This window comes from Schistocerca cancellata, chromosome 2, assembly GCF_023864275.1.
Source record: "Schistocerca cancellata isolate TAMUIC-IGC-003103 chromosome 2, iqSchCanc2.1, whole genome shotgun sequence".
Taxonomy (NCBI): domain Eukaryota; kingdom Metazoa; phylum Arthropoda; class Insecta; order Orthoptera; family Acrididae; genus Schistocerca; species Schistocerca cancellata.
The window spans coordinates 177,956,520-177,980,585 of record NC_064627.1 but is presented as its reverse complement, the minus strand read 5'-3'; the positions used below and the strand labels follow the sequence as shown (position 1 = coordinate 177,980,585).

At 46.0% G+C, this 24,066-nt stretch overlaps 1 protein-coding gene across 1 annotated transcript in view; it reads left to right on the top strand.

Annotated features, from left to right (window-relative positions):
• LOC126152249 (uncharacterized) overlaps positions 1-24,066 on the top strand; it is a 555,653-nt gene that overhangs the window by 426,207 nt on the left and 105,380 nt on the right. Inside the window, 2 exon segments of the mRNA XM_049915995.1 lie at positions 83-658; positions 661-819. Coding sequence (XP_049771952.1) covers positions 83-658; positions 661-819 — 735 coding nt within the window.

The window sequence follows — 24,066 nt, the reverse complement described above, 5'->3', positions numbered from 1 at the left end:
TTGTTCACTCCTTTGAAAGATTCAACTCGATGAATCAGTTCAGGAGCGGATCCCCCATCTCTAGTGGTGTGTGTGCCGGCAGGACACGACGCAGCGGTACCAGACGGCGCCTCGGCTGCGCAGCGGGGGCGGCGGCAGCAGCAAGACGCCGTTCCTGCCGCGCAGCAACGCGCTCGTCGTGGAGAACGAGATGGCGAGCCCGCCGCCGTCGCCGCCGCCCCCGCAGCTGCCACTGCCGCTGCCCTCCGGCTGGAGCACGCTGCCCGCGGGGGTGGGCCTGCGCGCGCGCCGCCTCACGCCTTCGCCCGTGGGGACGCCGGCGGGGGCGGGGGCGGCGGCGGCGCGCCTGCCGCAGACCAAGTCGCTGGAGGACACGAGCGCGTCGGCGGCGGCGGGCGGCCTGCAGCGGCGCTCGCAGTTCCACCAGAAGCGCGACTCCTCGTCCACCAGCTCGTCCTCGTCCTTCGGCTTTCGCAGCCTCGACTCGTGCGCCGGCGCGCTGGGAGGCGCGCGCGCCATGCCGCGCCTCTCCGAGACCGACTCCTCCGTCGGCGGCTACGAGGACGGCGACGAGCTCGACGACCGGCGCGACTCTTCGCTCAACCTCAGCAGCTTCTCCTCCTCCGTCACCGTCGTCAACTCGTCGCCCGAGACGCCGTCGCTCAAGGAGCGCGGCAGCATAGGCGGTGGCAGTGGGGGCTCCACCGGGGGCGGCTCCGCGCTGGCCAACGGACCGCCCACGCCGCCGCCGCCGCTGTCGGAGACCAGGGTCTCTCCCAGGGGCAGGTCCCACAACCACCGCTCGCACCCGCTGCGCAGGTAAGGCCGGCCTCCCATTCCGACACATCCCACATGCTCTACACACCCCTTAGGGGTCCGCCGGCTCTTTCTAGGGGGCCCGCGGTCGCCCTTCACCACCAAATCGTTAAAATAATGAGTAAAATTATTGAATAAAAATGTGAAAATCAAATTCATCACTATTTTTTTTTTCGTACTTCAGGTCGTATTCCCAAGCAGCCTTTGCGGTTCCTAAGTGAGAACGCATACATAGTTTAGTGCCGGAGAATAAGGCCTCTGTAATCGACTATTTCGCAACAATACGGGGGTCGTTTGTGCGTCGACTCACGTCGGTAGATGCGCTGAAACCTTTGACGCATGCGCGGAGCGAGCTTTGTCAGCCAATCACAGTGCTCGCTGGCACTAAATGCTAAACTTGCTTTGTCAGTGTACACCTGTTTCATAAGTCGATTTTTGACCTTCTAGTTGTTTTCATTCATCTCTAAACCAAAGACTATTGATACTTCGGGGGGGGGGGGGGGGGGAGGGGCGTTATTGGGAACGTGGGTTTCGCTCTGTAATTTAAAGTTACCGTGCTCTTGACTGACTAGGGGTCCGCCATGGATTTTCGACTGAAGAAGGGGTCCGCCAGCTGAAAAGTTTGGGAAGCCCTGCACTAGAGGTTTCCAGAAAGTAGGTAACGCAACAACTTTCTTTTTCATATAATTGGAAGGAGAAACAGCCTTGGTCGTATTTTTTTGTTTTATTATCCGCAAAATCGATTTTCGGTCACTTAGTGACCATCCTCAGTGCTGTAAGATACAATTAAAATTGTTAATACCAGTGCCTAACAATTTTTATTGTATGCGACCGCTCTAAGCTTGTTAATACCAGTGCCTAACAATTTTAATTGTATCTTACAGCACTGAGGATGGTCACTAAGTGACCGAAAATCGATTTTGCGGATAATAAAACAAAAAAATACATCCAAGGCTGTTTCTCCTTCCAATTATATCCATTATCTGGTCGTGTTGCACAGAACACTCCATGGAGTCGCCAATCAATAACTTTTTTTTTTCTAAAAGCAGGTTGGATTGGTTCAGGATTACAATACACCATGTTATTCCCACTCTTTTGGCTGCAAAACCCTATTTTTCAACGATCGCCCTTCGATGTGACTGTCTTGCCCCACCTTAAGGGAGGTAGGACGTCAAACGGGCCGACTTGGAGCGGGAGAGGCACCACAGGACATTTTAATTTCCACTGTCTATACTTTTACAAATAAATTCATAAAACTTTTAAAGCATGATAAGGAAGGATTCAGGATTCATACTCATAGCAGTGGAAGCTCAAAAACGTAACAAAATACATTTTTACATGTGAAATTTCATCATTTTTTTCACTTACTACTGACTTCATTTGTTGCTATAGGTACACTTTTCTTCCTAAGTAAGACAGATTTTTCGATGAATTTTCCACAGCATACAAACTATAGCTACATGTGGGTAAAACTCTAGAGTTTATTTAATTTATGAAAAAATAAATGAACTGTTACATTTTAAACTTCATGTTTAGAAAAAACTCAAATTTTATAGTTAATTCAGAATGAGATTTTCACTCTGCAGCGGAGTGTGCGCTGATATGAAACTTCCTGGCAGATTAAAACTGTGTGCCCGACCGAGACTCGAACTCGGGACCTTTGCCTTTCGCGGTTCTGCAAGGTTCGCAGGAGAGCTTCTGTAAAGTTTGGAAGGTAGGAGACGAGATACTGGCAGAAGTAAAGCTGTGAGTACCGGGCGTGAGTCGTGCTTCGGTATCTCAGATGGTAGAGCGCTTGCCCGCGAAAGGCAAAGGTCCCGAGTTCGAGTCTCGGTCGGGCACACAGTTTTAATCTGCCAGGAAGTTTAATATCAGTGCACACTCCGCTGCAGAGTGAAAATCTCATTCTGGAAACATCCCCCAGGCTGTGGCTAAGCCATGTCTCCGCTATATCCTTTCTTTCAGGAGTGCTAGTTCTGCAAGGTTCGCAGGAGAGCTTCTGTAAAGTTTGGAAGGTAGGAGACGAGATACTGGCAGAAGTAAAGCTGTGAGTACCGGGCGTGAGTCGTGCTTCGGTGGCTCAGATGGTAGAGCGCTTCCCCGCGAAAGGCAAAGGTCCCGAGTTCGAGTCTCGGTCGGGCACACAGTTTTAATCTGCCAGGAAGTTTTATAGTTAATTATCTCAATTTTTACCACAGTTTTTAATAGATTTGGAAAATTCTAGAGTTTCATACACCTGTAAGTACTGCTTGTATGCTGTGAAAAATTCATCGAAGAATCTCTCTTACTTAGGAAGAAAAATGTACGTACAGAAACAAATGCAGCCAGTAGCAAGTGAAAAAATGATGAAATTTCACATGTAAAAAATAGGTATTTTGCTACATTTTTGAACTTCCACTGCTATGAGTGTGAGTCCTCAATCCTCCCTGGTCATGCTGACAAAGTTTTATGAATTTATTTGTAAAAGTATAGACAGTAGAAATTAAAATGTCCTGTGGTGCCTCTCCTGCTCCAACTCGGCCCGTTTGACGTCCTACCCACCTCAATGGGAGGCACTGTATGCCTGAATGGTACAACTCCACCGGTCGACTTCAGAGCCAATGTTTTGCAGCATCAATACTCTCCCCATCATCCACATACTGTTACCCGCAGAATGTATCCTTCATTGGGACAAAAAATATGGAAGGTGTGAGATCTTGGCTGTGCGATGGATGAGGAAGAACAGTCTAATGAAGTTTTGTCAGCTCCTGTTTGATGCCAGATGTATGTGGGGCATTGCACTGGAATGGAGCAGATGACGTTCAACACAATCCCCTACATTTACGAGGTGCATACAGTAAGTAATGCAACAATTTTTTTTCTGGAAGCAAGTTGGCTGTATTCAGGATCCCAATACACCATATTATTCCCCTCTCTTGGTAACAAAACCCTATTAAGAACATAATCTCCGTTCAATGCGACGGCCTTACTCCACACTATTGCGTTGACCTATATGCCGCATGGTACCACTCTACTGGTCGACTTCGAAGCCAACTTCTTTGAGACCTCGTGGTCAAGGGAAGGCAGGATTCGGTTACGATTGTTGACGGGTCAGTAATCAGTTACTATCGGTTGCCTTTTACAGTTACACAATTTATTTTAAATCAGTAATTCCAGATTCAACAATAAATTTAAAAAATACACACATTATTAATAAAGGAATAAACAAGCGTAAATAATAGTGTTTTCAGTGAGTTACAATTTAGCAAATCACCATTAAATTCAGATACAACGGATAATGTTTTAAAAGCGAGCCACTGTGATCTTGGCAGAAGGCCTTACAAGCCAGGAATGGCAATAAATTAAGAATTGCTTAAAACTCGCTGCAACTTACAGATTACAGGTATTGAAATATTAAAGGCAAGTCGCTACAAACACCGCAGAAGGCATCAGACGGCGTGTTCTGGCACGGCGCGGACCTGGCTCCTCCTGAGCCCCCAACCGAACTGCCACACTCACACGAGACGGAAAACCAACGACGTCGCCCCAAAGATAGGGCAATAGTTACTACATATCGATAACCGCCGCTGCTGGCACTAGCGGACAGGCAACGCTTGCGAAACGAATGGCGCCAGTCAACACGAGAAGAAGACAAACAACCATGCCAACTAAAGGATACGGTATGGCCTCCAACAGAGGGCGGAAACCTACAAACAGCACCAACTTTCTCTTCCAAATGCGAAAATATTTTGTTGAGCCCAACCTTCATAGGTAGGAATGATCATCAAAATAAAATAAGATAAATCAGAGCTCGAACAGAAAGGTTTAGGTGTTCGTTTTTGCCACGCGCTGTTCGGGAGTGGAATGGTAGGGAGATAGTATGATTGTGGTTCGATGAATCCTCTGCCAAGCACTTAAATGTGAATTGCAGAGTAATCATGTAGATGTAGATGTAGATAGCAGTGGAAGCTCAAAAACGTAACAAAATACATTTTTTTACATGTGAAATTTCATCATTTTTTCACTTACTACTGGCTGCATTTGTTGCTATAGGTACACTTTTCTTCCTACGTAAGAGACATTCTTCGATGAATTTTGCGCAGCATACAAACTATAGTTACATGTGTATGAAACTCTAGAGTTTATTTAATTTATGAAAAAATAAATGAACTGTTACATTTTAAACTTCATGTTTAGAAGAAACTCAAATTTTATAGTTAATTATCTCAATTTTTACCACAGTTTTTAATAGATTTGGAAAATTCTAGAGTTTCATACACCTGTAAGTACTGCTTGTATGCTGTGAAAAATTCATCGAAGAATCTCTCTTACTTAGGAAGAAAAGTGTACCTACAGAAACAAATGCAGCCAGTAGCAAGTGAAAAAATGATGAAATTTCACATGTAAAAAATAGGTATTTTGCTACATTTTTGAACTTCCACTGCTATGAGTGTGAGTCCTCAATCCTCCCTGGTCATGCTGACAAAGTTTTATGAATTTATTTGTAAAAGTATAGACACAGGAAATTAAAATGTCCTGTGGTGCCTCTCCTGCTCCAAGTCAGCCCGTTTGACGTCCTACCCCTCTTAATGGGAGGCACTGTATGCCTGAATGGTACATACAACTCCACCAGTCGACTTCAGAGCCAATGTCTTGCTGCATCAATACTCTCCCCATCACCACGTACTGCTACCCGCAGAATATATCCTTCATTGGGACAAACAGATGGAAGGTGCGAGATCTGGGCTGTGCGATGGATGAGGAAGAACAGTCTAATGAAGTTTTGTCAGCTCCTGTTTGATGCCAGACATATGTGAGGCATTGCGTTGTCTTTGAGCAGATGAAGTTCATCACAATCCCCTACTTTTTAGGAGAGGCATACAGTAAGTAATGCGGAAACTTGTTTTCTGGAATCAAGTTGGCTCTATTCAACATCCCAATACGCCATATCATTCCCATCTCTTTTGGCAACAAAACCCTATTTAGAACATAATCTCCTTTCAACGCGACGGCCTTATTCCGCATTATTGAGAGGGCCTACATGCCCACATGGTACCACTCTACTGGTCGACTTCGAAGCTAACGTCTTGCTGCAGCAGTATCCTTCCCATTATCCACGTACTGCTTCCTGCAAAGAGCATCCTTCATTGCGCCAAACAGGGAGAAGTCTGAAGTTGCGAGATCCGAGCTGTAGGGTGGATGAGCTAGAACACTCCAATGACTTTTGTAAGCTTCCCTCTTGTGTCCAGCCTTGCGTTGTCATGGAGAAGGAGAAGTTGCATTTTTGTGGCTACGAGCACGTTGAAGTCATTGCACAATGATGGAGGACATCAAACAGTGTATCCCCTTCACAGTCGCCATGGCTTTACCGATGATAGCGAGGTTTTGAACTTTCTCTTTGGAGGAGAGGTGGCGTGGCACCACTGCCGTTTTGTTTCAGATTCGAAGTGATGAACCCATGTTTTATTGCCTGTGACGATGTTCGACAAAAATTGTCACAATCAGCCTTGTAACGTGCAAGCAATTACCTTCATATTTCGAGCACTCTCTGACTCTGACTGTGAAGCTGATTAGATTCTCTTATTGTCTTTGGTGTCGAGTGAGTGAGCACTACGAAAGAGATGTCCAGTTAAGCAGCTAGGTGTTTGACTGTGACCTGTCGATCACCTCCAATGAGAGTGTCCGCGCGTTCAAACATGCCAGGAGTGTCAGCTGTGTCCGGCGAGCTAGCATACGGAAGATCGGACCTTCTTGCTATGATGACGGACGTCTTGCCAACGACTCACCGTGCTTTTGTTCACTGCCAGGTCTCCGAAGACTTTCTGCAAGCGCCTATGACTATCAGCGATGCTCTGATTTTCCGCCAAAAGAAACTCAGTGACAGCTCTCTGCTTGGAAGGACTTCCGTTACACAGCCATTTTGAAGGCAACATACAGCGCTGCAACCTATCGGAACTTCATGGAACTATAGGAGCTGAAGCGAGAATATTGCACTACATCCCTCAGAAATGCCACATACTTCAATCGAAATTGGCCGAGAAAAAATTTGCGTTACTTATTGAACGCCCCTTGTAAGTTCTGATCGGTTGCGAAATGGGAACCATAGTGAAAGTCCTATGAAGCCTTCCACAGATGTGTTGGGCAGTGTTCTCTGCCTCGTGATGACTGGGTGTTGTGTGATGTCCTTAGGTTTAAGTAGTTCTAAGTTCTAGGGGACTGATGACCATAGATGTTAATTCCCATAGTGCTCAGAGCCATTTTGTTGGGCAGTGTCTCTAGTACTCACGCCGATTGCTTCAAGTTGCACTTCTCAGTTCAGAGCGCACAACGAGCCCCTAAAGATGCCTAGAAAATAGTGTATTCTTCCAAGTATGGCTACCCACCAAGAGATTCCGCCTGATTTCATGTGACACAACTGCCATCGTCTTCGTGACAATTCTCGGCCGCACACTCGTTTTCGATGGGAAGTGTCTGATCACCCTCGTTGCAGCTCAAACTTGGTTTCCTCTGATTTTCATCTCTGCTGGCATGAGGCGCTGGCTATTAATGGCACAGACAGATAGCAGCAGACGAGCGTAAAGAATTGGCGGAATGGTGGAAAACACAGGCGCCAGCCTTCTATGGCAGGGGCACCGGAAACTTAGTTCAAAGCTACAACAAATGTTTAAACCAGAGCGGTGGCAGAAGATGTACCTAAATGTTGCAAGTAAAGCATTTCTCATTCTAACTGAGTTTTCCATTTCTCGACTGGTCGGAACTTACTTTCTGGTCAACCCCTGTATGAGGGTCAGGGTTCGTTTGTTTCTTTTTTATCTTTTTTTTAAATTCTGATAGGATATAAATCAAAGACAAGTGTGTACAAACAGAGGAAAGTACCCAAAACCAGACCCCGATTTTGTTTTTTATTTTTAAAAATAGAAAGTATTAAAACATTATTTTTTTGGTTCAAATAGTTCAAATGGCTCTGAGCACTATGGGACTTAACATCTGAGGTCATCAGTCCCCTAGAACGTAGAACTACTTAAACCCAACTAACCTAAGGACATCACACACATCCATGCCCGAGGCAGGATTCGAACCTGAGACCGTAGCAGTCGCGCGGTTCCAGACTGAAGCGCCTAGAACCACTCGGCCACACCGGCCGGCCATTGTGTTTTTTAAAGGATGTAATATTTACTTATCTAATGTTGTGCACTAGTTACATTTCCCTCTTAGAAAATGCAATCAAAACTTTTTATAAGAAAAAAACATGTTTTCAAAAGCCTTGCCCTTAGCAAGTACGAAAGAAGCTGCCAAAATCTTATCCTTTGTAAAAATAATCAAAATAGCACTAAACAAAGTTGGGAAAAGATATGAAATCTGAAGAAACAATCTTGTTGTATTGTTCATTATTTTACGTAAAGTGCTGTATAGTAACAAACTTATACATATCTTCGTTTGGATATTTATTGTGAGCACATTGTTTCTCCTTCCTTGGGGTAGATTTTTGATTCCTACTCCACTTTCGCGTCGTGTCCGTCCCTGCTGTAATGTGTGCAGCATCAACTTACTAAAGTTATAAGTTTTGCTTGCAGTGCTGCAAACTGTTTCATCAGCGTTAACACACCCTCCTCCTTCCAATCGTCAACAAATTTAATGGCAACAACAACAAAACGCCGCAGCAGGCCGCGAAGGCATTTTCTGCACACTTCAAAGCTTCCTTCTCGTCCGTCGTGTCGGAGCTGTTGTAACATCCGGTGAAACCTCATCGTGGCTAGGGCCAAGACCCAAGAACTCGTAGCGCAGTGCGGTGCGACATATTGCTCTGTTGACTCCATCGGAAACGGTTGTTGGCGGACTGCATAATTTCTAGGCCCTGCTACACCTGGGCTAAAGGCTAAAGAGTGTCACCAACCTCTCTTATACCAGCGAGACAGGGTTAAAACAACCACTATTCAGTGCCCTGAAGCCATCTGACCACCTACAAAAGCTCCCAAGTTCGACCAGTAGATTGGACTCTATTTACGCAAATGTTCTCTGCATACACAAATGATTTGGCGGGCAAGGTGTGCAGCAACCTGCTGCTGTTTGCTGCTGATGCTGTCGTGTACGGTAAGGTATCGAAGTTGAGTGACTGTAGGAAGATACAAGATGATTTAGACAAAATTTCTAGTTAGTGTAATGAATGGCAGCCAGCGCTAAGCGTGGAAAAATGTGAGTTAATGCGGATGAGTAGGAAGAACAAACCTGTAACTTTCGGATACAGTATTATTAGTGTCCTGCTTGACACAGTCAAGTCGTTTAAATGTCTGGGCATAACGTCGCAAAGCGGTATGAAATGGATCGAGCGTATGAGGACCGTGGTAGGGAATGCCAATAGTCGACTTTGGTTTGTTGGGAGAATTTTAGGGAAGAGTGGTTCACCTGTAAAGGAGGCCGCATATAGGACGCTCGTGTGACCTATTCTTGAGTACTTCTCGAGTATCTGGGATCCGCACCAGGTCAGACCGAAAGAACACGTTGAAGCAGTTCAGAGGCGGGCTGCTAGATTTGTTAGCGGTAGGTTCGAACAACACCTAAGTGTTAAGGAGATGCTTCGGGAACTCGAATGGGAATCCCTGGAGGGAAGGCGACATTCTTTCGAGAAACACTATTGAGAAAATTGAGAGAACCAGTATTCTAAGCTGACTGCCGAACGATTCTAGCGCCGCCAACAAACATTGCCCGTACGGAGCACGAAGATAAGATACTAGAAATTAGGGCTCATACAGAGAAATACAGAAAGTGTTTTTCCCTCTCTCTGTTTGTGAATGTAACAGGAAAGGATGCGAGTAGTAGTGGCACAGGGTACCCTCCGCCACGCACCGTACGGTATCTTGCGGAGTATGTATGTAGATGTAGATGTAAAACAAGCACCGTAATCATTGACCGCGCCGCAACTAACTGGTTTCGTGTATCTCTTCTGTAAACAACACTGGAACAAAGTGCAGTCAAAGAGGGAAAGAGCATACACGAGAACTTCACAGTTCAAATTAGCATTGCAAAAATTCACACTTTAGTCTCTTCTAATATCCCACGCCAAGTATGCTTCGTCCGTCAAACAATTTCTCCGAACTAGCCATTTGCTCCACGCTCTTTTAGGAGGCCTCTTTCTAAAGAGTCTTACTTGAAAGTGTTGTGTTAACAGTTATGATAGCAAAAATATTAAAATATTAGCTGCCAATGACTCACTACGTGCATCAGGAGGGCGACAGAAAAGGAGTGTCCGGGTGGTGTGTGTGTGTGTGTGTGTGTGTGTGTGTGTGTGTGTGTGTGTGTGTGTGCGCGCGCGCGCGCGTGAGTGTGTCTGAATTCCTAAGGGACCAAACGGCTGAGGTCATCGGTCACTAGACTTACACACTACTTAAACTAAATTACGCTAAGGACAACACACACAAACACACACACACACACACACACACACACACACACACACATGCCCGAGGGAGGACTCGAACCTCCGGCGGGAGAGGCCGCGCAATCCGTGACATGGTGCCTCTAACCGCGAGGCCACTGCATCCGGCTGTTCGGGAGGTGCAGACATTAATCTTTTGTGAGATCTGCGCATCACACTTCACAAAATCAACATCGCTGACATTCAAGAAATGTTCAAAACAACCCATTAACTTGCACCTTGAACACCGTATGAAAAATGGCGCCTCACAGTGATCACAAAGCTGTTGGCCAAACGCAGTGCTCCTATCTTAGTTCTCTTACGCCCATTCTCCCACTCTTGCGTGCTGTGACGTAAATAGTCGCTATTGCCCTTCCAATATCACGCACAAAAGAAAGAATTGGAGGGGGCAGAGTACCCCCAACTTCTCGCACAACAGTAAATAACTTTCCATCCAATTTACCGTAAACGTTAACAGTTGGCATAACTGTATACGAATGTGTTATGGTGTTGACATTAGTTGCTCTTCATAAAAATCTCTTGGCTCCTTTCATATTCATTTCCTCTTCAAATCCTCATTGGTCGGGGTTGAAAATAAATTCCTTACTGAACGATGGTATAAGTTTGTTTATATAATCTAAAAATTTTCGGGGCGATTCCACAGTCAAGTTGACGCATTGTTTTAAACTTCGTTATCTTACGTCTTCCACTTCTGCAGCACCATTTGAAGTTATGCAACCATCCTCTGCTTCTGTTGAAATTGCTGTAATCTATGTCGCGCATAATATGATGTGTATAACGTGGTAGTTCACTAATATGCACATCTGTAAATTGTATCGAGCATCCTCGAACGCGCAATCGCAGGTTTTTATAACAAGTGAGCCTTGTCCTCCCTTGAATATCTGTAGTGTTTCTTACGCAGTACACGGTTATATTGCTGCGGACTTAATCGAAATCAGTTCATAACTTCTTTTTATGCTGCGGATGATCTTCCATGAACATTGTCCTTAGACAACGATTGTCCTTTGCTAAGTGTCACTGGAGACGGAATTTGTGACTCCCTGTCCGACAAGGATGATAAATTACATGGCTCGACATCTGTTTCAGTATTACTTTCTCTTGTTAAGCAAGTATCATCATCATTGTACTTCTTAAGTACATTGTCCGCACAGTTGAGCGTATACGACTACATATTCAATTGATTCATATTGCAGAAACGCCAATATTTCATCTGCCACTTCTTTCTTTTGCTTGTGCCTTTTTCCCGCGGATACGCAGGGTCGGCATGGTGAATCGGATGTGGCAATATTAGTTGAAGGGGTGGCCGGATGCCCTTTCTGCCGCCACCTCGTACACCCCGGGAAGGAATTAGTGTACCTCAACTGTCTGCGACTAGTGTAATCCATGGAATAGTGCGAAAGTGTTCAGATATCTGCGAGCCGTGTAACTGAGGCGGGACGTGGGGACCAGCCCGGTATTCACCTAGGGGATGTTGAAAACCGCCTAAAAAACACATCCACGCTGGCCACCACACCGGCCCTCGTCGTTAATCCGCCGAGTGGATTCGATCCGGGGCCGGCGCGCCTACCCGAGTCCGGGAAGCAGCACGTTAGCGCGCTCGGTTAATCTGGCGGGTCTCATCTGCCACTTCTTTCTCACTGCGAAATTCCTTGGGTAGCTTTCTGACGAAAAGTCAACTATACAGAAAAAGTTGTTGTAGATACAACGCAATGTTTGCTTTGTTTATCGTTGCCATTGCTCTGCTTTGTATCAATACCACTAGAACTGTAACGATGTTAAGAGTTATTCGTCGACTAAGCAGTTCAGTTACGCTCCGTAACCTCACACTGTGCTCCACTGGACACCTCCAGTCCCGCCTCCTGTTGCCATTAGCAGCCGATATTGTTAATGCGTGGTATACTACTCTCCTGGAAATGGAAAAAAAGAACACATTGACACCGGTGTGTCAGACCCACCATACTTGCTCCGGACACTGCGAGGGGGCTGTACAAGCAATGATCACACGCACGGCACAGCGGACACACCAGGAACCGCGGTGTTGGCCGTCGAATGGCGCTAGCTGCGCAGCATTTGTGCACCGCCGCCGTCAGTGTCAGCCAGTTTGCCGTGGCATACGGAGCTCCATCGCAGTCTTTAACACTGGTAGCATGCCGCGACAGGGTGGACGTGAACCGTATGTGCAGTTGACGGACTTTGAGCGAGGGCGTATAGTGGGCATGCGGGAGGCCGGGTGGACGTACCGCCGAATTGCTCAACACGTGGGGCGTGAGGTCTCCACAGTACATCGATGTTGTCGCCAGTGGTCGGCGGAAGGTGCACGTGCCCGTCGACCTGTGACCGGACCGCAGCGACGCACGGATGCACGCCAAGACCGTAGGATCCTACGCAGTGCCGTAGGGGACCGCACCGCCACTTCCCAGCAAATTAGGGACACTGTTGCTCCTGGGGTATCGGCGAGGACCATTCGCAACCGTCTCCATGAAGCTGGGCTACGGTCCCGCACACCGTTAGGCCGTCTTCCGCTCACGCCCCAACATCGTGCAGCCCGCCTCCAGTGGTGTCGCGACAGGCGTTAATGGAGGGACGAATGGAGACGTGTCGTCTTCAGCGATGAGAGTCGCTTCTGCCTTGGTGCCAATGATGGTCGTATGCGTGTTTGGCGCCGTGCAGGTGAGCGCCACAATCAGGACTGCATACGACCGAGGCACACAGGGCCAACACCCGGCAACATAGTGTGGGGAGCGATCCCCTACACTGGCCGTACACCACTGGTGATCGTCGAGGGGACACTGAATAGTGCACGGTACATCCAAACCGTCATCGAACCCATCGTTCTACCATTCCTAGACCGGCAAGGGAACTTGCTGTTCCAACAGGACAATGCACGTCCGCATGTATCCCGTGCCACCCAACGTGCTCTAGAAGGTGTAAGTCAACTACCCTGGCCAGCAAGATCTCCGGATCTGTCCCCCATTGAGCATGTTTGGGACTGGATGAAGCGTCGTCTCACGCGGTCTGCACGTCCAGCACGAACGCTGGTCCAACTGAGGCGCCAGGTGGAAATGGCATGGCAAGCCGTTCCACAGAACTACATCCAGCATCTCTACGATCGTCTCCATGGGAGAATAGCAGCCTGCATTGCTGCGAAAGGTGGATATACACTGTACTAGTGCCGACATTGTGCATGCTCTGTTGCCTGTGTCTATGTGCCTGTGGTTCTGTCAGTGTGATCATGTGATGTATCTGACCCCAGGAATGTGTCAATAAAGTTTCCACTTCCTGGGACAATGAATTCACGGTGTTCTTATTTCAATTTCCAGGAGTGTATATGTGGGGCGTCGAAAGCCGTAAACTGCATTGGCCTTTTCCCGACCTCGCTCTCAAGGGGTTCCTTGTAAGACGTTTGACAAGCGCACTAAAGGGAATGCATTTCCGAGCTCTTTCTGAACCTTCCATACCCGAAAACAACTTTACTGGACACAGACTAAAAACTTCCGAAATACGCATCCACAGCATCTGTGCTCCAGTGGGCTCCAGCATCCCTCCTGCACCTTACCTGCAACTTTACTGGACACTGACTAAAAACTTCCGAAATACGCATCCACAGCATCTGTGTTCCAGTGGGCTCCAGCATCCCTCCTGCACCTTACCTGCAACTTTACTGGACACTGACTGAAAACTTCCGAAATACGCATCCACAGCATCTGTGCTCCAGTGGGCTCCAGCATCCAGCACCTTACCACTTCCACCGACCAACTCCTCGATTTCCCAAGCTGCCCACATTTCCACGACATTATTTTCACTCGCCGACATTTCGGCTAATCAGCCTCCAAGAGCAGAAATTAGTCACTGCGACTGGCCATCTCCTACTTACGCTCTGTGTGTTTCTGTTAAGTGCTGCTGCCTGCCAACACTTTCCGAATTTTATGACAGTAAACTATTGTAATATAATATAATAACAGTACTTTCCAAAGGGCACTAGGAAACGCCAGCCATTCTGTGGGAATAACACTCGCCTTACAGCCCTCCCAGTCGGTCAAGGCCGGATTAGGGGAAAGCCAGCCCTTTACCTTCAGGTTAGTGAATAGCCGCAGCCCCCACGGGCACTGGCAAACTGTTGCTCTCGCTACCAATAGTGGTCAGAATTTCCCAACTGTCACGGTCCGTAAATGATCAATTACACACACTCGGAACGCAGTTGTGGCTAGTCAGATTACAACTTGAATAGCATAACTTCGTAACTAGCTTATTGCGAGGCGAGGTACCGTGTTGCCGGCCTGCACCCAGCTACGCTACACAGAGCTCTGCATGCACCTACAAACCAGGCAACACAGGGAGCACGTGGAGCTCGAGAACGAACTGCCATTGGCAGGGGCCCGACCCCTTGCAGAAGACTCGCCGAACACCAGTCGCAAAGTTTCTCATCGGAATATACACTGAAGAGCCAAAGAAACCGCTACACCTGCCTAATATCGTATAGGGTCCCCGCGATCACGCAGAAGTGCCGCAAGACGACGTGGCATGGACTGACCTAACGTCTGAAATAGTGCTGCAGGGCTGTCCGTAAATTTGTAAGAGTACGATGGGGTGGAGATCTCTTCTGAACAGCACGTTTGCAAGGCATCCCGGATATGTTAAATAATGTTCATGCCTGGGGGAGCTTGGTGGCCAGCGGAAGTGTTTAAACTCAGAAGATTGTTCCTGGAGTCACTCTGTAGGAATTCTGGAAATGTGGAATGTCGCATTGTCCCGCTGGAATTGCCCAAGTCCGTTAGAATGCACAATGGACATGAAGGGATGGAGATTATCAGACAGGGTGCTTACGTACTGCCATCTGTCAGAGTCGTATCTAGACGTATCAGGGGTCGCAGATCACTCGAACTGCACACGCCCCACACCATTACACAGCCTCCACCAGCTTAAACAGTCCCTTGCTAACATGCAGGTTCCTTGGATTCATGATGTTGTCTCCATACCCGTACATGTCTATCCACTCGATACAATTTGAAACGAGACTCGTCCGACCAGGTAACATGTTTCCAGTCATCAACAGTCCGACGTCGGTGCTGACGGACCCAGGCGAGACATAAGACTTTATGTCGTGCCGTCATCAAGGGTACTCTAGTGGGCCTTCAGCTCCCAAAGCCCATATCAATGACGTTTCGTTGAATGGTTCGCACGCTGACACTTGTCGATGGCCCAGCAATGAAATCTACAGCAATTTGCGGAAGGGTTGCACTTCTGCCACGCTGAACGATTGTCTTCAGTCGTCGTTGGTCCCGTTCTTGCTGGATCTTTTTCCGGCAGCAGCGATGTCGGAGATTTGATGTTTTACCCGATTCGTGATATTAACGGTACACTCGTGGAATGGTCATCGGTGAAGTCCCTACTTGGTCGCTACCTCCCGTAATCGTGCGGCGACTATAACACCACGTTCAAACTCACTTAAATCTTGAATACCTGACATTGTAAGAGCAGTAATAGCTCTAACAACACGAATAGTGATTCATCAGGAAGGAATTGCAGGTCGAGATGGAATTCCAAAACCATTCATTAGTGACGCAAATACGCATAAGAGGAAAACATCCTGCTGTAACCATAAAACGTGGACTATGGATCAATGGAAGAATGAGTCACTATTACACGTTCTACAAATACTGGTCGATTTTAAATCCCAAGAGTGCAACATGGCGGGGGTTCGGAGATGATTTGTGGAGCCATATCGTAGTATTCCAAGGGAACCATAGTTATTCCTCTAGGTCACATTACTGCCAAGGATTATGAGACTGTTTTGGGTGATCCGGTCTGATATCGTAGTATTCCAAGGGCACCATAGTGATTCATCTAGGTCACATTACTGCCAAGGATTAAGAGACCGTTTTGGCTGATCCGGTCTGATATCGTAGTATTCCAAGGGCACCATAGTTATTCATCTAGGTCACATTACTGCCAAGGATTAAGAGACCGTTTTGGCTGATCCGGTCTGATATCGTAGTATTCCAAGGGCACCATAGTTATTCATCTAGGTCACATTACTGCCAAGGATTAAGAGACCGTTTTGGCTGATCCGGTCTGATATCGTAGTATTCCAAGGGCACCATAGTTATTCATCTAGGTCACATTACTGCCAAGGATTAAGAGACCGTTTTGGCTGATCCGGTCTGATATCGTAGTATTCCAAGGGCACCATAGTTATTCCTCTAGGTCACATTACTGCCAAGGATTAAGAGACCGTTTTGGCTGATCCGGTCTGATATCGTAGTATTCCAAGGGCACCATAGTTATTCATCTAGGTCACATTACTGCCAAGGATTAAGAGACCGTTTTGGCTGATCCGGTCTGATATCGTAGTATTCCAAGGGCACCATAGTTATTCATCTAGGTCACATTACTGCCAAGGATTAAGAGACCGTTTTGGCTGATCCGGTCTGATATCGTAGTATTCCAAGGGCACCATAGTTATTCATCTAGGTCACATTACTGCCAAGGATTAAGAGACCGTTTTGGCTGATCCGGTCTGATATCGTAGTATTCCAAGGGCACCATAGTTATTCATCTAGGTCACATTACTGCCAAGCATTAAGAGACCGTTTTGGCTGATCCGGTCTGATATCGTAGTATTCCAAGGGCACCATAGTTATTCATCTAGGTCACATTACTGCCAAGGATTAAGAGACCGTTTTGGCTGATCCGGTCTGATATCGTAGTATTCCAAGGGCACCATAGTTATTCATCTAGGTCACATTACTGCCAAGGATTAAGAGACCGTTTTGGCTGATCCGGTCTGATATCGTAGTATTCCAAGGGCACCATAGTTATTCATCTAGGTCACATTACTGCCAAGGATTAAGAGACCGTTTTGGCTGATCCGGTCTGATATCGTAGTATTCCAAGGGCACCATAGTTATTCATCTAGGTCACATTACTGCCAAGGATTAAGAGACCGTTTTGGCTGATCCGGTCTGATATCGTAGTATTCCAAGGGCACCATAGTTATTCATCTAGGTCACATTACTGCCAAGGATTAAGAGACCGTTTTGGCTGATCCGGTCTGATATCGTAGTATTCCAAGGGCACCATAGTTATTCATCTAGGTCACATTACTGCCAAGCATTAAGATACCGTTTTGGCTGATCCGGTCTGATATCGTAGTATTCCAAGGGCACCATAGTTATTCATCTAGGTCACATTACTGCCAAGGATTAAGAGACCGTTTTGGCTGATCCGGTCTGATATCGTAGTATTCCAAGGGCACCATAGTTATTCATCTAGGTCACATTACTGCCAAGGATTAAGAGACCGTTTTGGCTGATCCGGTCTGATATCGTAGTATTCCAAGGGCACCATAGTTATTCATCTAGGTCACATTACTGCCAAGGATTAAGAGACCGTTTTGGCTGATCCGGTCTGATATCGTAGTATTCCAAGGGCACCATAGTTATTCATCTAGGTCACATTACTGCCAAGGATTAAGAGACCGTTTTGGCTGATCCGGTCTGATATCGTAGTATTCCAAGGGCACCATAGTTATTCATCTAGGTCACATTACTGCCAAGGATTAAGAGACCGTTTTGGCTGATCTGGTCTGATATCGCAGTATTCCAAGGGCACCATAGTTATTCATCTAGGTCACATTACTGCCAAGGATTAAGAGACTGTTTTGGCTGATCCGGTCTGATATCGTAGTATTCCAAGGGCACCATAGTTATTCATCTAGGCCACATTACTGCCAAGGATTAAGAGACCGTTTTGGCTGATCCGGTCTGATATCGTAGTATTCCAAGGGCACCATAGTTATTCATCTAGGTCACATTACTGCCAAGCATTAAGAGACCGTTTTGGCTGATCCGGTCTGATATCGTAGTATTCCAAGGGCACCATAGTTATTCATCTAGGTCACATTACTGCCAAGGATTAAGAGACCGTTTTGGCTGATCCGGTCTGATATCGTAGTATTCCAAGGGCACCATAGTTATTCATCTAGGTCACATTACTGCCAAGGATTAAGAGACCGTTTTGGCTGATCCGGTCTGATATCGTAGTATTCCAAGGGCACCATAGTTATTCATCTAGGTCACATTACTGCCAAGGATTAAGAGACCGTTTTGGCTGATCCGGTCTGATATCGTAGTATTCCAAGGGCACCATAGTTATTCATCTAGGTCACATTACTGCCAAGGATTAAGAGACCGTTTTGGCTGATCCGGTCTGATATCGTAGTATTCCAAGGGCACCATAGTTATTCATCTAGGTCACATTACTGCCAAGGATTAAGAGACCGTTTTGGCTGATCCGGTCTGATATCGTAGTATTCCAAGGGCACCATAGTTATTCATCTAGGTCACATTACTGCCAAGGATTAAGAGACCGTTTTGGCTGATCCGGTCTGATATCGTAGTATTCCAAGGGCACCATAGTTATTCATCTAGGTCACATTACTGCCAAGGATTAAGAGACCGTTTTGGCTGATCCGGTCTGATATCGTAGTATTCCAAGGGCACCATAGTTATTCATCTAGGTCACATTACTGCCAAGGATGAAGAGACCGTTTTGGCTGATCCGGTCTGATATCGTAGTATTCCAAGGGTACCATAGTTATTCATCTAGGTCACATTACTGCCAAGGATTAAGAGACCGTTTTGGCTGATCCGGTCTGATATCGTAGTATTCCAAGGGCACCATAGTTATTCATCTAGGTCACATTACTGCCAAGGATTAAGAGACCGTTTTGGCTGATCCGGTCTGATATCGTAGTATTCCAAGGGCACCATAGTTATTCATTTAGGTCACATTACTGCCAAGGATTAAGAGACCGTTTTGGCTGATCTGGTCTGATATCGTAGTATTCCAAGGGCACCATAGTTATTCATCTAGGTCACATTACTGCCAAGGATTAAGAGACCATTTTGGCTGATCCGGTCTGATATCGTAGTATTCCAAGGGCACCATAGTTATTCATCTAGGTCACATTACTGCCAAGGATTAAGAGACCGTTTTGGCTGATCCGGTCTGATATCGTAGTATTCCAAGGGCACCATAGTTATTCATCTAGGTCACATTACTGCCAAGGATTAAGAGACCGTTTTGGCTGATCCGGTCTGATATCGTAGTATTCCAAGGGCACCATAGTTATTCATCTAGGTCACATTACTGCCAAGGATTAAGAGACCGTTTTGGCTGATCCGGTCTGATATCGTAGTATTCCAAGGGCACCATAGTTATTCATCTAGGTCACATTACTGCCAAGGATTAAGAGACCGTTTTGGCTGATCCGGTCTGATATCGTAGTATTCCAAGGGCACCATAGTTCTTCATCTAGGTCACATTACTGCCAAGGATTAAGAGACCGTTTTGGCTGATCCGGTCTGATATCGTAGTATTCCAAGGGCACCATAGTTATTCATCTAGGTCACATTACTGCCAAGGATTAAGAGACCGTTTTGGCTGATCTGGTCTGATATCGTAGTATTCCAAGGGCACCATAGTTATTCATTTAGGTCACATTACTGCCAAGGATTAAGAGACCATTTTGGCTGATCCGGTCTGATATCGTAGTATTCCAAGGGCACCATAGTTATTCATCTAGGTCACATTACTGCCAAGGATTAAGAGACCGTTTTGGCTGATCCGGTCTGATATCGTAGTATTCCAAGGGCACCATAGTTATTCATTTAGGTCACATTACTGCCAAGGATTAAGAGACCGTTTTGGCTGATCTGGTCTGATATCGTAGTATTCCAAGGGCACCATAGTTATTCATCTAGGTCACATTACTGCCAAGGATTAAGAGACCATTTTGGGTGATCCGGTCTGATATCGTAGTATTCCAAGGGCACCATAGTTATTCATCTAGGTCACATTACTGCCAAGGATTAAGAGACCGTTTTGGCTGATCCGGTCTGATATCGTAGTATTCCAAGGGCACCATAGTTATTCATCTAGGTCACATTACTGCCAAGGATTAAGAGACCGTTTTGGCTGATCCGGTCTGATATCGTAGTATTCCAAGGGCACCATAGTTATTCATCTAGGTCACATTACTGCCAAGGATTAAGAGACCGTTTTGGCTGATCCGGTCTGATATCGTAGTATTCCAAGGGCACCATAGTTATTCATCTAGGTCACATTACTGCCAAGGATTAAGAGACCGTTTTGGCTGATCCGGTCTGATATCGTAGTATTCCAAGGGCACCATAGTTCTTCATCTAGGTCACATTACTGCCAAGGATTAAGAGACCGTTTTGGCTGATCCGGTCTGATATCGTAGTATTCCAAGGGCACCATAGTTATTCATCTAGGTCACATTACTGCCAAGGATTAAGAGACCGTTTTGGCTGATCTGGTCTGATATCGTAGTATTCCAAGGGCACCATAGTTATTCATTTAGGTCACATTACTGCCAAGGATTAAGAGACCATTTTGGCTGATCCGGTCTGATATCGTAGTATTCCAAGGGCACCATAGTTATTCATCTAGGTCACATTACTGCCAAGGATTAAGAGACCGTTTTGGCTGATCCGGTCTGATATCGTAGTATTCCAAGGGCACCATAGTTATTCATCTAGGTCACATTACTGCCAAGGATTAAGAGACCGTTTTGGCTGATCCGGTCTGATATCGTAGTATTCCAAGGGCACCATAGTTATTCATCCAGGTCACATTACTGCCAAGGATTAAGAGACCGTTTTGGCTGATCCGGTCTGATATCGTAGTATTCCAAGGGCACCATAGTTATTCATCTAGGTCACATTACTGCCAAGGATTAAGAGACCGTTTTGGCTGATCCGGTCTGATATCGTAGTATTCCAAGGGCACCATAGTTATTCATCTAGGTCACATTACTGCCAAGGATTAAGAGACCGTTTTGGCTGATCCGGTCTGATATCGTAGTATTCCAAGGGCACCATAGTTATTCATCTAGGTCACATTACTGCCAAGGATTAAGAGACCGTTTTGGCTGATCCGGTCTGATATCGTAGTATTCCAAGGGCACCATAGTTATTCATCTAGGTCATATTACTGCCAAGGATTAAGAGACCGTTTTGGCTGATCCGGTCTGATATCGTAGTATTCCAAGGGCACCATAGTTATTCATCTAGGTCACATTACTGCCAAGGATTAAGAGACCGTTTTGGCTGATCCGGTCTGATATCGTAGTATTCCAAGGGCACCATAGTTATTCATCTAGGTCACATTACTACCAAGGATTAAGAGACCGTTTTGGCTGATCCGGTCTGATATCGTAGTATTCCAAGGGCACCATAGTTATTCATCTAGGTCACATTACTGCCAAGGATTAAGAGACCGTTTTGGCTGATCCAGTCTGATATCGTAGTATTCCAAGGGCACCATAGTTATTCATCTAGGTCACATTACTGCCAAGGATTAAGAGACCGTTTTGGCAGATCCGGTCTGATATCGTAGTATTCCAAGGGCACCATAGTTATTCATCTAGGTCACATTACTGCCAAGGATTAAGAGACCGTTTTGGCTGATCCGGTCTGATATCGCAGTATTCCAAGGGCACCATAGTTATTCATTTAGGTCACATTACTGCCAAGGATTAAGAGACCGTTTTGGCTGATCTGGTCTGATATCGTAGTATTCCAAGGGCACCATAGTTATTCATCTAGGTCACATTACTGCCAAGGATTAAGAGACCATTTTGGCTGATCCGGTCTGATATCGTAGTATTCCAAGGGCACCATAGTTATTCATCTAGGTCACATTACTGCCAAGGATTAAGAGACCGTTTTGGCTGATCCGGTCTGATATCGTAGTATTCCAAGGGCACCATAGTTATTCATCTAGGTCACATTACTGCCAAGGATTAAGAGACCGTTTTGTCTGATCCGGTCTGATATCGTAGTATTCCAAGGGCACCATAGTTATTCATCTAGGTCACATTACTGCCAAGCATTAACAGACCGTCTTGGCTGATCCGGTCTGATATCGTAGTATTCCAAGGGCACCATAGTTATTCATCTAGGTCACATTACTGCCAAGGATTAAGAGACCGTTTTGGCTGATCCGGTCTGATATCGTAGTATTCCAAGGGCACCATAGTTATTCATCTAGGTCACATTACTGCCAAGGATTAAGAGACCGTTTTGGCTGATCCGGTCTGATATCGTAGTATTCCAAGGGCACCATAGTTATTCATCTAGGTCACATTACTGCCAAGGATTAAGAGACCGTTTTGGCTGATCCGGTCTGATATCGTAGTATTCCAAGGGCACCATAGTTATTCATCTAGGTCACATTACTGCCAAGGATTAAGAGACCGTTTTGGCTGATCCGGTCTGATATCGTAGTATTCCAAGGGCACCATAGTTATTCATCTAGGTCACATTACTGCCAAGGATTAAGAGACCGTTTTGGCTGATCCGGTCTGATATCGTAGTATTCCAAGGGCACCATAGTTATTCATCTAGGTCACATTACTGCCAAGGATTAAGAGACCGTTTTGGCTGATCCGGTCTGATATCGTAGTATTCCAAGGGCACCATAGTTATTCATCTAGGTCACATTACTGCCAAGGATTAAGAGACCATTTTGGCTGATCCGGTCTGATATCGTAGTATTCCAAGGGCACCATAGTTATTCATCTAGGTCACATTACTGCCAAGGATTAAGAGACCATTTTGGCTGATCCGGTCTGATATCGTAGTATTCCAAGGGCACCATAGTTATTCATCTAGGTCACATTACTGCCAAGGATTAAGAGACCGTTTTGGCTGATCCGGTCTGAAGTCGTAGTATTCCAAGGGCACCATAGTTATTCATCTAGGTCACATTACTGCCAAGGATTAAGAGACCGTTTTGGCTGATCCGGTCTGATATCGTAGTATTCCAAGGGCACCATAGTTCTTCATCTAGGTCACATTACTGCCAAGGATTAAGAGACCGTTTTGGCTGATCCGGTCTGATATCGTAGTATTCCAAGGGCACCATAGTTATTCATCTAGGTCACATTACTGCCAAGGATTAAGAGACCGTTTTGGCTGATCTGGTCTGATATCGTAGTATTACAAGGGCACCATAGTTATTCATTTAGGTCACATTACTGCCAAGGATTAAGAGACCATTTTGGCTGATCCGGTCTGATATCGTAGTATTCCAAGGGCACCATAGTTATTCATCTAGGTCACATTACTGCCAAGGATTAAGAGACCGTTTTGGCTGATCCGGTCTGATATCGTAGTATTCCAAGGGCACCATAGTTATTCATCTAGGTCACATTACTGCCAAGGATTAAGAGACCGTTTTGGCTGATCCGGTCTGATATCGTAGTATTCCAAGGGCACCATAGTTATTCATCCAGGTCACATTACTGCCAAGGATTAAGAGACCGTTTTGGCTGATCCGGTCTGATATCGTAGTATTCCAAGGGCACCATAGTTATTCATCTAGGTCACATTACTGCCAAGGATTAAGAGACCGTTTTGGCTGATCCGGTCTGATATCGTAGTATTCCAAGGGCACCATAGTTATTCATCTAGGTCACATTACTGCCAAGGATTAAGAGACCGTTTTGGCTGATCCGGTCTGATATCGTAGTATTCCAAGGGCACCATAGTTATTCATCTAGGTCACATTACTGCCAAGGATTAAGAGACCGTTTTGGCTGATCCGGTCTGATATCGTAGTATTCCAAGGGCACCATAGTTATTCATCTAGGTCATATTACTGCCAAGGATTAAGAGACCGTTTTGGCTGATCCGGTCTGATATCGTAGTATTCCAAGGGCACCATAGTTATTCATCTAGGTCACATTACTGCCAAGGATTAAGAGACCGTTTTGGCTGATCCGGTCTGATATCGTAGTATTCCAAGGG